General features: G+C 40.6%; 4 protein-coding genes across 4 annotated transcripts; all 4 read right to left on the bottom strand.

Annotated features, from left to right (window-relative positions):
* Positions 1 to 4,029: 4,029 nt before the first annotated feature.
* On the bottom strand, positions 4,030 to 4,877 carry LOC128260255 (uncharacterized). Its single transcript, XM_052993076.1, has 2 exons — positions 4,686 to 4,877; positions 4,030 to 4,626 (listed from the first exon to the last, which is right to left on the bottom strand). Exons 1-2 carry the CDS (start codon positions 4,875 to 4,877, stop codon positions 4,030 to 4,032), a joined length of 789 nt encoding a protein of 262 aa, XP_052849036.1.
* A 9-nt stretch (positions 4,878 to 4,886) lies between these two features.
* LOC128260256 (uncharacterized) lies at positions 4,887 to 5,417 on the bottom strand. The gene has a single exon (XM_052993077.1). The coding sequence runs from the start codon at positions 5,415 to 5,417 to the stop codon at positions 4,887 to 4,889; it is 531 nt and encodes a 176-aa protein (XP_052849037.1).
* Positions 5,418 to 7,719: 2,302 nt separating this feature from the next.
* Positions 7,720 to 8,388, bottom strand: LOC128260257 (uncharacterized). The gene has a single exon (XM_052993078.1). The coding sequence runs from the start codon at positions 8,386 to 8,388 to the stop codon at positions 7,720 to 7,722; it is 669 nt and encodes a 222-aa protein (XP_052849038.1).
* A 3,752-nt stretch (positions 8,389 to 12,140) lies between these two features.
* LOC128260259 (uncharacterized) lies at positions 12,141 to 12,809 on the bottom strand. The gene has a single exon (XM_052993079.1). It carries the CDS (start codon positions 12,807 to 12,809, stop codon positions 12,141 to 12,143), a length of 669 nt encoding a protein of 222 aa, XP_052849039.1.
* Between the last annotated feature and the right edge of the window lie 5,313 nt (positions 12,810 to 18,122).

The following is an 18,122-nucleotide window of genomic DNA, read 5'->3' on the forward strand; positions in this document are numbered from 1 at the left end:
TATGTGCGGACTCTGTCAAAATGCAGAGTTATCAAAGTAAAACGTCCGAGTTGTTTTGATCTCTAATATGCACTGATTTTAATGTTCAAGTTTGAGATTACAATAAGCAATATGTACATGTGTGAGCTTTAAGTGTAAGAGCGAATTCAAAGTACAAACATATGTTTACAGTGAAGGGTAATTAACTAATACAAGTTGGCAAAGAATTCAAATTAACCAACTGTTTTTAAACAAAGTTATTTATAATCAAATAATACTAAATGTAAATTGGCGTTCAGTTATGATGTCATCGAACATTCTCCGCCAGTTGAATGATCCAAGGAGTATTCAAGCATCAATTTGCTCAGGCAGGGGCGCTATCTTGCAGATAGGTCTACGAATGGTTCCATTTTTATACCTTGCAGAGGGTATTATAATTTCAGTCAGAAGTTTGCAACGCAGTGAAGGAGACATCTCCGACCCTATAAAGTATATATATTCTTGATCAGCATCACTAGGCGAGTCGATCTAGCCATGTCCGTCTATCTGCATGAAACATTCCCAAAAGTTATCTTTCTATTGCAGGTAGTATATAAGTCGGAACGAGCCGGATCGGACGACTATAGCATATAGCTCCCATAGGAACAATCGAAAAAATAAATAAAAAAAAATTATAACTTTGCTGTTTTTTAATTTTTTTTTTAGTTCTTCGACATATAGTAATGGTTAAATATTTCAGAATTACGTTTTAAATTATATTAAAATCGGACGACTATATCATATAGCTCCCATAGGAATAATCGGAAAAAAAATACAAAAAAAAATTATAACTTTGCTGTTTTTTAATTTTTATACCCTTGCAGAGGGTTTTATAATTTCAGTCAGAAGTTTGCAACGCAGTGAAGGAGTCATCTCCGACCCTATAAAGTATATATATTCTTGATCAGCATTACTAGGCGAGTCGATCTAGCCATGTCCGTCTGTCCGTCCGTCTGTCCGTCCGTTTCTACGCAAACTAGTCTCTCAGTTTTAAAGCTATCTGCATGAAACTTTCCCAAAAGTTTTCTTTCTATTGCAGGTAGTATATAAGTCGGAAGGAGCCGGATCGGACGACTATAGCATATAGCTCCCATAGGAACAATCGAAAAAATAAATAAGAAAAAATTATAACTTTGCTGTTTTTTAATTTTTTTTTTAGTTCTTCGACATATAGTAATGGTTGAATATTTAAGAATTTCGATTTAAATTTCATCGAAATCGAACGACTATATCATATAGCTCCCATAGGAACAATCGGAAAAAAAATACAAAAAAAATTATAACTTTGCTGTTTTTAAATTTTTTTTTAGTTCTTCGACATATAGTAATGGATAAATATTTCAGAATTATGGTTTAAATTTCATCAAAATCGGACGACTATATCATATAGCTCCCATAGGAACAATAAAAATATATAAAATAACTATCTAATAATTGAGCTGCAAATCATCACAGCTTCAAGTTTTTAAACACATACGCAAGTAAATCATAATTTTAATTTTTTTAAAAATATTTAATTCTTGCAATAGCTGCAAGGGTATATGAAATTCGGCTTGCCGAAGTTTGCTTTCTTTCTTGTTCTATTATTCTAATACAAAAAAAATTATAACTTTGCTGTTTTTAAATTATTCTCTTAGTTCTTCGACATATAGTAATGGTTAACTATTTCAGAATTACGGTTTAAATTTCATCAAAATCGGACGACTATATCATATAGCTCCCATAGGAACAATAAAAATATATAAAATAACTATCTAATAATTGAGCTGCAAATCATCACAGCTTCATGTTTTTAAACACATACGCAAGTAAATCATAATTTTAATTTTTTTAAAAATATTTAATTCTTGCAATAGCTGCAAGGGTATATGAACTTCGGCTTGCCGAAGTTTGCTTTCTTTCTTGTTCTATTAGTTCTTGGACATATAGTAATGGTTAAATATTTCTGAATAACGTTTTAAATTTCATCAAAATCGGACGGGCTATATCATATAGCTCCCATAGGAACAATCGGAAAAAAAAACACAAAAAAAATTATAACTTTGCTGTTTTTTAATTTTTCTATTTGTTCTTGGACATATAGTAATGGTTAAATATTTCTGAATTACGTTTTAAATTTCATCAAAATCGGACGTCTATATCATATACAACAAAAATTATAACTTTGCTGTTTTTAAATTTTTCTATTAGTTCTTCGACATATAGTAATGGTTAAAAATTTCAGAACTACGGTTTAAATTTCATCAAAATCGGACGACTATATCATATAGCTCCCATAGAAATAATATAAATATATAAAATAACTATCTAATAATTGAGCTGCAAATCATCATAGCTTCAATGTTTTTAAACATATACGCAAGTAAATCTTAATTTTAATGTTTTCAAAAATATTTAATTCTTGCAATAGCTGCAAGGGTATATGAACTTCGGCTTGCCGAAGTTTGCTTCCTTTCTTGTTCACCTTGATATCGGCCACTCTTACTCGTCCATCAGCTCCAAAATGCGTGTTGGTGATGCGACCCAGGATCCACTCCTGGGGAGGTGTATTATTCTCGTGAATTATTACAATTGGGCCAATTTGAATGTTGGCATCGGGTTTGAGCCATTTGGAGCGCGCCTGAAGTGTGTGTAAATAATCACCCCTCCATAGCTCCCAGAACTGCTGCTTCAAGTAAGTTTCGCGCTGCCACCGCGTAAGATAGGATGGTCTGCTCTCTGCAACAGACATCAGAGAGGACCCATTCAGCAGGTGCGCTGGGCTAAGTGCCTCTCCATCGTTCGGGTCTTCGGATAGGGGTGCCATTGGTCTTGATTTTAAGATTGCCTCCGCCTCGATTGCAATCGTTTGAAGCTCCTCGTACGTTAGCCCAGTGTTGCCCAAGTTTTTGATCATCAAGGTCTTCATGGACTTCACTGCGGCCTCCCACAAGCCGCCAAAGTGGGCAGCTCGCGGAGGGATGAACTTAAACTCAAATCCCACGATGCTGCTGAAGCTATGTACATTCAATGTGTTGCTGCTGCTTAAAGTCCTCGAGCTGAGATCGTGCCCCGACGAAATTAGTGGCATTGTCACAATAGGTGCGTAGTGGGACGCCTCTGCGACTGACGAAGCGCTTTAAACAAAGAATAAAGTTATTAGTAGTCAGATCGGAAATGAGTTCTTTGTGGATTGCTTTTGACGAAAAGCATATAAACACGGCCTTGTATGTTTTATATGGCATTTTGCTTCGAATCCGGAATGATGTTGCAAAAGGTCCACATAGGTCGACTCCAGTTACAAAAAAAGATCGTTGTGAATGAAAGCGATCACCTGGAAGTGATCCCATTATTTGTACCATTAAACGCGGCTTATAATAGTAACAGTGTGTGCAGCGCCGTACAATCTTTCGAACGATTTCTCTGGCGTTTACAATTAAGCCTGGAGTCGCAGAATTCCAATAAGAGCAAGTGTTGCCGGTGCAGATATTCAACAAATTTTAATGTTAAGCAATGATCCTTTGGAAGAAGAACAGGAAATTTGGCATCGAGTGAAATGGGCGCCTTGGCTAAGCGGTCTCCTACACGTAACAACTCTTCTTCGGTGTCCTGAGAATTTTGCACCTGTTGAGGCCATCCAGATGAGGGTTGACGTAAGAAGCTTGGTCCACTAAACCATATAGTTTCCATTAGCTCAGATGCTGCACAGCCTCTTGACACTATGTCCGCGCGATTGTCCTGGCCCAGAACGTGCCTCCAAGTAATGTTTGGTTGTTTGGTGGTTGATTGCATCTCAGAAATCCGGTTGGCGACGAAACTGTAGAACAATTTTTGAATCTGTCCAAAAGAAAACCGTTATTAATGTAATTGTCGAAATTTTACTTAACCTTGGCCCACGGCAATGAAATTGCCTTTATTGGGGCCACTTTAGACTTTGCGATAATTAATATTGATTTAATCTCCCCATTTAAGTTTGTTCGTAGATATAGGCAACAGCCATAAGCTCGCTGCGATGTATTTCCGATAGATTTCTTAATACTTAATAAATCTTGGAATTTCGATGGTTTGAAGATTGTGCAAATCTTCTTCGATTCGCTTCCACTGGGATTGAAGCTCAGAGGGAAGTGGATCGCCCCAGTTTAGACGGTGCATCCACAACTCTTGGACCAATATTTTGCGACGAATAACGACTGGTGATACGAGCCCTAGCAAATCGTACAGGTGAGCCACAAGTGAAACGATGCTCTGCTTGGTGATGACAATGATTGTAGGTAGTGTATACCTTAAACAGAACACATCTAGTTTGGGCTGCCACGACATGCCCAATGTCTTCGTTATATCTTTGGTATCAACCTTGAATTGAAACTCTGCTCCATTGCCTTCTATATTGCTTGTGTTCCATTTTGCAAGCTCTAATCCAGCCTTAGAAAGCATGCTGGTGACCTCTGCAGCCTTGAGATGAAGCTCTTCGACACTGTCTGCTCCAGTAAGGAGGTCATCGACGAACATCTCTTCCTTAAGTACGGCTGCTCCGATGGGAAACTGCTTTGAGAAGTGATCCGCAATATATTTCAAGCTCCTGATTGCTAGAAATGGTGCGCAGGACATGTCGTACGTGACAGTGTTGAGCTGAAACAATTCCAGAGGCGCAGCAGAGGATTCTCTCCAGAGAACAAGTTGATACATACGATCGTCTGGTGATACTTCAAACTGGCATACATCTTGCAGATATCCGCTACAAGTGCATCAAACACAACACGCAGCTTGGTAGTCGTGCTTTCTGATCTAAGGACTCCATGATGCGGGATTACATAATGGGTCTTCTGCGAGTCGAAATCAGATGCCAATTGCATGTGATTCAGAGCTATGTATTCCTTCATGATTTCCACTTACATCTCTCTTATCAACGGGTTGCGGCTCAACCTGCGTTCATTTTGAAGAAACCGGGATTTGGCTATTTGAAAAGACTTTCCTAGCTTGTGAGGGTTCTCTTTAAAGGGCAAGCAAACTTGGACCCGTCCAGATGTTAGAAACTTTGTGTTTGCCAAATAATGCCGTTCGCAATCCTCCTCTTCTACGGTGAAACAATTATGGTGCGAATCAAACTCCTCTATTAGCCAAAACCTTTCTAATGCATCTGGCAGCTCCGTGGAACGTGCCATGTTGCATGTGACGATTTGTGATTGCGGAATTTCAGAAACCTTTTCGCCAACGATCCAACCAAGTGCAGTATTGACCAGACAAGGAAGGCCAGGATCCAGAGAAATTTTGCCATTTAAAAGTAAATCAAAAAACTCTTGTGTGCTGATGAGTAAATCAATCTTGTGTGGCATGTAGAATCCTGGATCTGCAAGGTCAATCTCTGTAGGTATGTTCCATTTTGAAGTGTCAACGAAACGCTCTGGTTGATTAAGCGACATTGTCTTCGCTAAAGCGAATTGTAAATGCCATCCATTTACTGATAGTTGTGATCGAATAGTTGTTGAGACAGAAAATCTCATCTGCGTTCTGACATCACCTATGCCAGAAATGTCATACTTCTGTCTTTCGAATCTCAGCTGAAGGAGCTTGGCCAACTCTTCAGAGATGAAATTTATTTCAGAGCCTGAGTCAAGCAAAGCTCTGGCTGGCTGAAATATTCCGAACTTAACCCTAATCAACACTACTGCCGTAGGAATTAAAGCGCATGTGTGGGTTCCTGCTCCTGCTGAGAACTGTGGGCAACAATCTGTGTTGCTTGCTCTGGATGAGCAGTTATATGAAGAATAGTGTGATGTAAGCCTTGACAAACGCGACATCGCGATCTACTTGGACATCTGCTCGCCAATTGGCCGATGCGCAAACAATTTATGCATGGAGCGGACTGCTTGATGAAAATAAATGTATCCTGCCAGTCTAGTGAACTAAATGAAGAGCACTGAGTGAGAGCGTGATCAGTAGCAGAACATTTTGTACAACCACCCTGTGCCGCAACAAAGGCTCTCCTATTCTGTGTGGGCCTTTCTTTTGGCCTCTCATCAGATGATCGTTTAACGTTGCTCTCCAAATATTGACAGTGACGGTTTAAACGTATTCTTGAACCCGATTGTAGAATAATTTTGAGTCTGCATCAATTTGAGATAAAACAAGATGAATTAGTATTGCGTTCATAACATCTGCTTCAGTTCCTAACGACAACAACTATTTACGCAGCGCGGAAACGGTATCCAAGATACAACGAAGAACCGCGGGATCAAATCTTTTCATTATTTAAATATCAAATAAGCTAGAAATGTGTTCTATGAAAATCAAAACCTTTTTGTCGTAGTGCTCCTTTAACTGCTTTAACGCATTAGGATAATTGATTTCGGACCCTTGAAAGGGGGCCACGACACTCAGAGCGGCTCCAGACGTATTGTTGCCCCAATAAGAGTGATGATAATTGCTTTGGTGTCTATGAATATGTCCTCCAATTTCTGACGGCCGTCATCGGCCGCATCCAGAAGTTCGATCTGCGATTGAATTTGATGAATTTGCTTAAAATACGATTCCAAAATTTGTGATTGGCATTCAAGGGCAGCAAGAACGTTCTGCGGTTCGATGCGGGCTTTTGAGATTAACTATGTTTCGCTGAATTGTATTCCTTTGTTGTCTTAAAGACACGAGTTGAGTATCAGCAGGCGTAGTCATATTGCGAAGGGTTAATTGGCGAAAACTGAGTGTGATTGTGGAGCAATAATTGAGTGAATATGTTGGCAATGCTCTTTGGTTTTGAGTGAGAAAAGAAACACTCCAATGCTTGCGAGAGTAACTCAATTTTTGGCTCATTCTTTTGCAGACCAGCTGCACAAGTATGTGTGTATATGGTCAGAGTGGAATGACAAAACAGCGATTGCATTTGCGAGTCTAGCTTACGGTTTTTCGTCCACTTTGTGCCGCTGTTTCTTAGCTTGCGAAACTGTACTTGCGACGGTTACGGGGTGTGCAGGTATCCACGACGAACCAGTGGCGATGATTCCGGTGATCCAACGATGCTTCTGGAGATCCAACGATGATTCCGGATATCCAACGATAATGCCAAATGCCCTGCCAATAGGCCGATGAAGTGCAATGCGTGCCGAAAATACAAAAAGTATTCTGGCGGTCTAGAGATGCTGGAATCTATTTATCCGCCGAATGTTGTTATGTTGGGACTTGCCGAATGCAGAGTCCTGACACGGTCGCCAAAATGTGCGGACTCTGCCCAAATCTGCATATGGTTATCAAAGTAAAACGTCCGAGTGGTTCTGATCTCTAATATGCACTGATTTTAATGGTCAATTTTGAGATTACAATGAGCGATATGTACATGTGTGAGCTGTATTTATAAGAGTGAATTCAAAATACAAACATATGTTTACAGTGAAGGGTAATTAAGTAGTACAAGTTGGCAAAGATTTCAAATTAACCAACTGTTTTTAAACAAAGTTATTTATAAACAAATAATACTAAATGTAAATTGGCGTTCAGTTATGATGTCATAGAGCAATATACATACAAAGACCAATTCAAGCGCAGGGCAACCTTCTTCAAAATGCGCTTCTTTGCGACTGAACGGCTGAACTCGTGCTATGAGTGCGCGAGCATAAAAATGAGAATAAGAATGAGAGAGCAAAAAACCCGAATGCACGCGAAAAGCCGGGCCCGGTCGGCCTCCCGCTTTCAATTTTTTTATGTCCGAATTCGTTGTATGATATGACCAGTCTATATGTTGTCAGGCAGGGGCGCTATCTTGCAGATAGGTCTACGAATGGTTCCATTTTTCACCTTGATATCGGCCACTCTTACTCGTCCATCAGCTCCAAAATGCGTGTTGGTGATGCGACCCAGGATCCACTCCTGGGGAGGTGTATTATTCTCGTGAATTATTACAATTGGGCCAATTTGAATGTTGGCATCGGGTTTGAGCCATTTGGAGCGCGCCTGAAGTGTCTGTAAATAATCACCCCTCCATAGCTCCCAGAACTGCTGCTTCAAGTAAGTTTCGCGCTGCCACCGCGTAAGATAGGATGGTCTGCTCTCTGCAACAGACATCAGAGAGGACCCATTCAGCAGGTGCGCTGGGCTAAGTGCCTCTCCATCGTTCGGGTCTTCGGATAGGGGTGCCATTGGTCTTGATTTTAAGATTGCCTCCGCCTCGATTGCAATCGTTTGAAGCTCCTCGTACGTTAGCCCAGTGTTGCCCAAGTTTTTGATCATCAAGGTCTTCATGGACTTCACTGCGGCCTCCCACAAGCCGCCAAAGTGGGCAGCTCGCGGAGGGATGAACTTAAACTCAAATCCCACGATGCTGCTGAAGTTATGTACATTCAATGTGTTGCTGCTGCTTAAAGTCCTCGAGCTGAGATCGTGCCCCGACGAAATTAGTGGCATTGTCACAATAGATGCGTAGTGGGACGCCTCTGCGACTGACGAAGCGCTTTAAACAAAGAATAAAGTTATTAGTAGTCAGATCGGAAATGAGTTCTTTGTGGATTGCTTTTGACGAAAAGCATATAAACACGGCCTTGTATGTTTTATATGGCATTTTGCTTCGAATCCGGAATGATGTTGCAAAAGGTCCACATAGGTCGACTCCAGTTACAAAAAAAAGATCGTTGTGAATGAAAGCGATCACCTGGAAGTGATCCCATTATTTGTTCCATTAAACGCGGCTTATAATGGTAACAGTGTGTGTAGCGCCGTACAATCATTCGAACGATTTCTCTGGCGTTTACAATTCAAGCCTGGAGTCGCAGAATTCCAATGAGAGCCTTTGGTTCAGCGTGCATGTGCTGCCGGTGCAGATATTCAACAAATTTTAATGTTAAGCAATGATCCTTTGGAAGAAGAACAGGAAATTTGGCATCGAGTGAAATGGGTGCCTTGGCTATGCGGCCTCCTACACGTAATAGTGTAGTGTATAATAGTGTTATAGAACGGTTTGATCCGTCAGTCGCTGCTAGGAACGGATTTAGTTTTTGAAATTCCGGTTTTAAAATCTTGTTTTCCTTGAGCTGCTGGATTTCGTTGAAAAAGGTCTTCTGCTGGATATGTGATACGATGTGCTTGATCGCGTATTGCAATTCAGTTGCTGATGTATGAATTACATCGACTACTTTTAATTTCCCGTTGGCCTTGATTCGATTGAAGACGCGGAACACAAAAGCTGCGCCGATAGGATGAGAACTTGTTGATATCGGTACTTGTGAGGACTGTTGATTTTCGCAGCTCCAACTCTTCTTCGGTGTCCTGAGAATTTTGCACCTGTTGAGGCCATCCAGATGAGGGTTGACGTAAGAAGCTTGGCCCACTAAACCATATAGTTTCCTTAAGCTCAGATGCTGCACAGCCTCTTGACACTATGTACGTGCGATTGTCCTTGCCCGGAAAGTGCCTCCAAGTAATGTTTGAAGTGGTTGATTGCATCTCAGAAATCCGGTTAGCGACGAAAAAGTTAAGCCTGGACGAGTGCATGGTTAGCCACTGTAGAACAATTTTTGGATCTGTCAAAAAGAAAACGTTATTAATGTAATTTTCGAATTTTTACTTAACCTTGGCCCATGTTTGACACAATAAATATGCGGCGCACAATTCTAGCCGCGGCAATGAAATTATCTTTATTGGGGCCGCTTTAGACTTTGCGATAATTAATATTGATTTAATTTCCCCATTTAAGTTTGTTCGTAGATATAGGCAACAGCCATAAGCTCGCTGCGATGCATCTTGGAATTTCGATGGTTTGAAGATTGTGCAAATCTTATTTGATTCGCTTCCACTGGGATTGAAGCTCAGAGGGAAGTAGATAGTCGCAGTTTAGACGGTGCATCCACAACTCTTGGACCAATATTTTGCGTAGAATAACGTCTGGTGATATGATCCCTAGCAAATCGTATTGCTTGCTCTGGATGAGCAGTATAGTGTGATGTGTCAGAATAGTGTGATGTAAGCCTTGACAAACGCGACATCGCGATCTACTTGGACATCTGCTCGCCAATTGGCCGATGCGCAAACAATTTATGCATGGAGCGGACTGCTTGATGAAAATAAATGTATCCTGCCAGTCTAGTGAACTAAATGAAGAACACTGAGTGAGAGCGTGATCAGTAGCAGAACATTTTTTACATACACCCTGTGCCGCAACAAAGGCTCTCCTATTCTGTGTGGGCCTTTCTTTTGGCCTCTCATCAGATAATCGTTTAACGTTGCTCTCCAAATATTGACAGTGACGGTTTAAACTGCGGTAACAATCCTCCCAAGTAGGCAACACCTCGTATTCTTGAACCCGATTGTAGAATAATTTTGAGTCTGCATCAATTTGAGATAAAACAAGATGAATTAATATTGCGTTCATAACATCTGCTTCAGTTCCTAACGACAACAACTATTTACGCAGCGCGGAAACGGTATCCAAGATACAACGAAGAACTGCGGGATCAGATCTTTTCATTATTTGAATATCAAATAAGCTAGAAATGTGTTCTATAAAAATCAAAACCTTTTTGTCGTAGTGTTCCTTTAACTGCTTTAACGCATTAGGATAATTGATTTCGGACCCTTGAAAGGGGGCCACGACACTCAGAGCGGCTCCAGACAAACAGCTAAGCAAGTAGTTGAATTTGTCAACAGCTAATATTGAAGCGTCATCATGTACCATGCTAGTAAAGGCAGTGATGAACTTTATATTGACACCATACTTCCCGTCGAACTTAAGTAGTTTATCGATGGTAAACGATTTTGGTGCCCAGTTTCGTAATTTACCGACGAATTGAAGAAGCTTGCATCTTCTGGCCGGTCCTTCTTTGTTGCCCCAATCCGAGTGATGATAATTGCTTTGGTGTCTATGAATATGTCCTCCAATTTCTGACGGCCGTCATCGGCCGCATCCAGCCGTTCGATCTGCGATTGAATTTGAAGAATTTGCTTAAAATACGATTGCAAAATTTGTGATTGGCATTCAAGGGCAGCAAGATCGTTCTGCGGTTCGATGCGGGCTTTGAGATTAACTATGTTTCGCTGAATTGTATTTCTTTGTTGTCTTAAAGACACGAGTTGAGTATCAGCAGGCGTAGTCATATTAACCCTTCGCAATATGACTACGCCTGCTGGCGAAAACTGAGTGTGATTATGGAGCAATAATTGAGTGAAACAATACCTTATCCGAATATGTTGGCAATGCTCTTTGGTTCTGAGTGAGAAAAGAAACACTCCAATGCTTGCGAGAGTAACTCAATTTTTGGCTCATTCTTTTGCAGACCAGCTGCACAAGTATGTGTGTATATGGTCAGAGTGGAATGACAAAACAGCGATTGCATTTGCGAGTCTAGCTTACGGTTTTTCGTCCACTTTGTGCCGCTGTTTCTTAGCTTGCGAAACTGTACTTGCGACGGTTACGGGGTGTGCAGGTATCCACGACGAACCAGTGGCGATGATTCCGGTGATCCAACGATGCTTCTGGAGATCCAACGATGATTCCGGATATCCAACGATTATGCCAATTGCCCTGCCAATAGGCCGATGAAGTGCAATGCATGCCGAAAATACACAAAATTATTCTGGCGGTCTAGCGATGCTGGAATCTATTTCTCCGCCGAATGTTGTTATGTTGGGACTTGCCGAATGCAGAGCCAAAATGTGCGGACTCTGCCCAAAGCTGCATTTGGTTATCAAAGTAAAACGTCCGAGTGGTTCTGATCTCTAATATGCACTGATTTTAATGTTCAATTTTGAGGTTACAATGAGCGATATGTACATGTGTGAGCTGTGTGTATAAGAGCGAATTCAAAATACAAACATTTGTTTACAGTGAAGGGTAATTAAGTAGTACAAGTTGGCAAAGATTTCAAATTAACCAACTGTTTTTAAACAAAGTTATTTATAAACAAATAATACTAGTGTAAATTGGCGTTCAGTTATGATGTCATAGAACAATATACATACAAAGACCAATTCAAGCGCAGGGCAACCTTCTTCAAAATGCGCTTCTTTGCGACTGAACGGCTGAACTCGTGCTTTGAGTGCGCGAGCATAAAAATGAGAATAAGAATGAGAGAGCAAAAAACCCGAATGCACGCGAAAAGCCGGGCCCGGTCGGCCTCCCGCTTTCAATTTTTTTATGTCCGAATTCGTTGTATGATATGACCAGTCTATATGTTGTCAGGCAGGGGCGCTATCTTGCAGATAGGTCTACGAATGGTTCCATTTTTCACCTTGATATCGGCCACTCTTACTCGTCCATCAGCTCCAAAATGCGTGTTGGTGATGCGACCCAGGATCCACTCCTGGGGAGGTGTATTATTCTCGTGAATTATTACAATTGGGCCAATTTGAATGTTGGCATCGGGTTTGAGCCATTTGGAGCGCGCCTGAAGTGTGTGTAAATAATCACCCCTCCATAGCTCCCAGAACTGCTGCTTCAAGTAAGTTTCGCGCTGCCACCGCGTAAGATAGGATGGTCTGCTCTCTGCAACAGACATCGGAGAGGACCCATTCAGCAGGTGCGCTGGGCTAAGTGCCTCTCCATCGTTCGGGTCTTCGGATAGGGGTGCCATTGGTCTTGATTTTAAGATTGCCTCCGCCTCGATTGCAATCGTTTGAAGCTCCTCGTACGTTAGCCCAGTGTTGCCCAAGTTTTTGATCATCAAGGTCTTCATGGACTTTACTGCGGCCTCCCACAAGCCGCCAAAGTGGGCAGCTCGCGGAGGGATGAACTTAAACTCAAATCCCACGATGCTGCTGAAGTTATGTACATTCAATGTGTTGCTGCTGCTTAAAGTCCTCGAGCTGAGATCGTTCCCCGACGAAATTAGTGGCATTGTCACAATAGATGCGTAGTGGGACGCCTCTGCGACTGACGAAGCGCTTTAAACAAAGAATAAAGTTATTAGTAGTCAGATCGGAAATGAGTTCTTTGTGGATTGCTTTTGACGAAAAGCATATAAACACGGCCTTGTATGTTTTATATGGCATTTTGCTTCGAATCCGGAATGATGTTGCAAAAGGTCCACATAGGTCGACTCCAGTTACAAAAAAAGGTCGTTCTGAATGAAAGCGATCACCTGGAAGTGATCCCATTATTTGTTCCATTAAACGCGGCTTATAATGGTAACAGTGTGTGTAGCGCCGTACAATCTTTCGAACGATTTCTCTGGCGTTTACAATTCAAGCCTGGAGTCGCAGAATTCCAATGAGAGCCGTTGGTTCAGCGTGCATGTGCTGCCGGTGCAGATATTCAACAAATTTTAATGTTAAGCAATGATCCTTTAGAAGAAGAACAGGAAATTTGGCATCGAGTGAAATGGGTGCCTTGGCTATGCGGCCTCCTACACGTAATAGTGTAGTGTATAATAGTGTTATAGAACGGTTTGATCCGTCAGTCGCTGCTAGGAACGGATTTTGTTTTTGAAATTCCGGTTTTAAAATCTTGTTTTCCTTGAGCTGCTGGATTTCGTTGAAAAAGGTCTTCTGCTGGATATGTGATACGATGTGCTTGATCGCGTATTGCAATTCAGTTGCTGATGTATGAATTACATCGACTACTTTTAATTTCCCGTTGGCCTTGATTCGATTGAAGACGCGGAACACAAAAGCTGCGCCGATAGGATGAGAACTTGTTGATATCGGTACTTGTGAGGACTGTTGATTTTCGCAGCTCCAACTCTTCTTCGGTGTCCTGAGAATTTTGCACCTGTTGAGGCCATCCAGATGAGGGTTGACGTAAGAAGCTTGGCCCACTAAACCATATAGTTTCCTTAAGCTCAGATGCTGCACAGCCTCTTGACACTATGTACGTGCGATTGTCCTTGCCCGGAAAGTGCCTCCAAGTAATGTTTGAAGTGGTTGATTGCATCTCAGAAATCCGGTTAGCGACGAAAAAGTTAAGCCTGGACGAGTGCATGGTTAGCCACTTGTTACGGGAGCGGGGTAAGAAATAAAACCAGAAAGAAATAGATACCGTAACCAGAGACAGAAGACACTGTGAACTGCAGGTGGCGAAACACCGAAGTTGGTCAATACAGTAACCAGCAACGAATTGGTCAGAGTAAGCAATTCATACGAAAATACAACTGACAATAGGTGTATGCAGCAATTAATATGAAACCTAGCAGAACCCAGAAGTGGGACAGTAAGCCCGAAAAAGGGGAAATTCTGTACCTAAGTGGGAACACTTAGATGACCCGGAAGCAAAACCACCGGTATAAAAGAGCCCCACCTCAGGTTCAAAGGCAGAGTAAAAAAGATCATTGCGAATCGAGCAGTCGGAGTCCAAGATAAGTGCGAATCAGACAAGAAACGACCGCGGAACCGCGTTAGGTCCACTACTGGCAAAAACAGTAATCGCGGAGGACCTATCCGAGTGATCGAATTTAGAACCCGATAGAAATATAACTTATATATCATGGGATCTACAACCTCGAAAGCATCCGACAACACGGCAAACGTGGTGAACAACGTTGAAATTGTAGACCACAAGGAGGACATAACCAAAGTCTACAATGTTTTGTGCCTCATTACTGGACTCTTGATCTTTATGTTGATTCTGAGCTTCCTCCGGATCTACAAGCGATCTGTACAGAGACGTCGGGACCACGGACACGAGCTGGAGAAAATCATGGCTGTCGCCGCCAATTGGCCAGAAAGGAGCCAGCACTAATATATCAGCCCGTGCAAAGATAAAAAACCACATCATTATTATGATTATTTCAAATTTCGACAAAACATTAAACAATACCCATTCATAATAAACCAGCAATTAAATACAAGCAAAAGACCAAAGTTTTGATTTGTAATTGGAACCACCAGAAGAAACCTCAGCTAGAAGTGCTACCGTCAACCGTCGCGAGTGCCGTTTTCACTCTTCTCTTACCCGCAATTCGTAGCGCCGTAAAGCGAATAACTTTTTTCTCTGTTTGTGAAATGAGACCAACATCGCGCAATTGCCCAAGAAATGACAATTAACATAATTTTTTTTATATAAATTAATCCAACACCTTATTAATAATGCTAAGAGAATTTGCACTAATATAAATATATTTATGCATATGTGTATAATTAATTTTCCAAACCCAGAATACCACAATGAGAGCTCTCGTCGATGGAAATAAAAAGGGGTAAGTGAGTTGTGTTTGACTTACTGTCAAGCAAACTTTTTACATATATATTTACACATATGCGTATATACCTAGATCTTTGTGCAATTTAAACATTTAGATATACATATATATAGTCTTCATACATTAGATTTAACGTCCTGTAAGATTCATATTATCATTTTTATAAATTAGCCCAAAATATTATTCTTAAATATATATATTCATGCTTAATGTTTCTTTTTATACGTTAATACAAATATTACATACACTATATACCGAATATTTCTCAATTTAATTAATTTGGCACCCCAATTTACTCTTATATTTGTCAATTAAATGTGCACCTTTTTAAATAAAAATCTTTTTAATAAATTGTAATATGAAGCCGAACTCAATAATGTCTTGGTAAACGTTTATAAAAGGGGGAGCTGGCGCAAATGGAAAAACTCGGGTTAAGAAAAATGACATAACTTTCGACTGACAACATTGACACTAGGGGATCGCATTGCAGTGGCCGGCGGCGATCCATCGGCATACGGGACGTATGAAGGGGCAGGGTAAAACAGCCACACGCTGCCGATCGAAATTCGGTCAAGCGCTCGAACTAGCTACTTGAGAAGCTTGTGGGCAGCGACGACAAATGACAAAACGAACTGAACGATCTCTATATTTTTCCTAAGGCACGATAAATTTATTCTCGTTATGTAGGGGAGGGAGTGGTTTCCAAAGAACCCACCCCATCTGGCGAGCTTAGCCGGCAACCAGCGTGCCTACTCAGGACGCAACTCCCTCGGCCCAAGTCCTGTGGACTGGGCACTAATATACCGACGTAACAGAATTGGCGCCCAACGAAAGGATTCTTCGCATCCTTAGAGCTAGGACTTTTAACATCTGAAGATTTTTTGTTTTACGTATTAAAAGGTTACGATTTCAAAAATCGGAATACCGGATGTAGGGCATATCTGAAAAATTACATGCTATACATAATTTTCAATTTTTCCGAACAAAGATCAAAAATAGTTTGTGTCGACACCTAAAATTCCCTCTCCGCAGGTATAGTTAATTTAATTGTTTTTTTTGTACATATAAAGTCCCCAACTTCAGCGACAGTCTGAATTGAGAAGGCCTCTCAATCGGAACTTTGTCTCAGAATAGCCGTGCGACTTTGTGACTCTTTTTAATTTCCAGTAAAACCATTTGTCTTTGTTTTATTAATAGAAAAATTTAATGCGTTGTAACTGAAAATTGTATAGTCCTTATATAATATTATCAAATCACGTGCAAGACCGACATAGCATTTTTAGGGAACAAACTTAAATTTTTTTTTGGGTTTTCTCTGGCCGACGCTATCCGCTTGAATCAGGCAAGGACCCGGTCGCTCGAGAGGTTCGAGTCCAGAGGAAACCGATTGACCAAGAGGGGGGAGGGGGCGAACAGACCAAATCCGTACAAACCGACGCTATCCGTTTGAACCAGGCAAGAACCAGGTCGCTCGAGAGGTTCGAGTCTGTACGGATTCCAACAATACAAGGGCGGGAGGACGGAATCTATCTCTCTGGCCGACGCTATCCGCTTGTACTAGGCATGAACCAGGTCGCTCGAGAGGTTCGAGTCCAGAGAGAGAGGAAACAGGGAGGCAATTTCTTTCGTCTGCACAGTGGTTCCGTCAGAGGCCAAAAATCAAAAAATTTTATGACATATTTTTTAAGCAAAATGTATCAAAATTGTCTCTTAAAAGTCCAAACTTCTCTTTGGCATACCGGATTTTACTAGAAATCTAACGGTACTTTCTAAAAATAGATTTGCAATCGTGAACACGTGTTCATTTTGGCAACGCAGCTGCGCTTTGGAAGTTATTTCTCTCTTTCAATTCGCCCTTTAAAGTGATCAGACGTACGCTGCAGTGCTCCGATTTGAATAATTTAACATGAATTATGAAATTGAAGGTATTTACTTTAAATTGAGATATTAATAATTAACTTTCCTGAAAAAGTTTTTTCGTAAAACTAATTTCATCGAATAACCCTTTTTTGTGTATTTTTTTAAAGTATATTTTATGTTTAGTTAGACTTTTAGTTATGTTCCAAGAAAACCCAGAACTTGGTTTGTATGTTTTTGTGATCGTCTTATTTTAGGTTACTAAATATTTTAAAATTAGCTGCCGAAATTTGCCGATGTGTGTTTTCTACTAATATTACTAAAGCAGTTAAAGGTGAGTCTTTGCTTATTGTGCTGTTGCGCTTTTGCGCTGTTGCTTTGTCTTCGTCTTTAGTGGTTTGTGTTTTTGCAAAAATATTAATTTGTAAATTATTATTTAAATTTTGATTTTGGATTTTGATAGGTGCATCGCAAAAATGTGTTTTTCCACGTCTGCATATTTTTAATATGTGGTGCACAGGTAATGGAACCAACGCCGAAAAAATGAGGAAATTGATTTCCGATGTGCAAGCGGATATTGAAAACAACGGCTACATTATTCCAGAGTTGAGCGAAATATCCAATAAAATTGAGAACCTCTGCAAAACAATTGTAACTTTTTGGAAAAATTACAAACGGACAAAATCTGCAGTTATTAAATATCAATCTGGATGGCTTAATACAAAAGAATCAATTTCAATAAAACGCCCCTATTGCAAATTAAATCAAATAGAGGAAAGTGCTCATTGGGGCCGTCCTAAACTTGAATTTGAGGAGGCTTCAGAGAGAACAAAGCTACGACGTGTAGGTCAGCTCATTAAAATAGATGAATCCGCTGTTTCTTCTCTACGTAATGATGATCGAAATCAAAATTTCCTGCCGGCAGATCCCATGGAAGTTATTTCGCTTTTAATGGAGACCTCCATGACGAAGCACCAATATTTGCTGATAAGAAACTTTGTAAATACCAAAATATCCTTTGAATTTTTTCCCAGTTACCAAAGATTACTAAGTCTCAAAAAAATAAGATACCCTGATGGTATTTATATAGACGAATCTCGTGCGGAAGTCGAACTACAAAGCTTACTAGACAATACGGCATCTAGTATAATAGAGCTT

This window comes from Drosophila gunungcola (assembly GCF_025200985.1).
Source record: "Drosophila gunungcola strain Sukarami chromosome 3L unlocalized genomic scaffold, Dgunungcola_SK_2 000031F, whole genome shotgun sequence".
Lineage (NCBI taxonomy): Eukaryota > Metazoa > Arthropoda > Insecta > Diptera > Drosophilidae > Drosophila > Drosophila gunungcola.

Bases quoted from the DNA above. Each gene is read 5' to 3' on its own strand.
- LOC128260255 (XM_052993076.1), bottom strand. From the start codon at position 4,877: ATGAAGGAATACATAGCTCTGAATCACATGCAATTGGCATCTGATTTC. The intron at 4,627-4,685 runs GTATGTATCAAC...GAATTGTTTCAG, and splicing joins TGAAGTATCACCAGACGATC to CTCAACACTGTCACGTACGA.
- LOC128260256 (XM_052993077.1), bottom strand. From the start codon at position 5,417: ATGTCGCTTAATCAACCAGAGCGTTTCGTTGACACTTCAAAATGGAAC.
- LOC128260257 (XM_052993078.1), bottom strand. From the start codon at position 8,388: ATGCCACTAATTTCGTCGGGGCACGATCTCAGCTCGAGGACTTTAAGC.
- LOC128260259 (XM_052993079.1), bottom strand. From the start codon at position 12,809: ATGCCACTAATTTCGTCGGGGAACGATCTCAGCTCGAGGACTTTAAGC.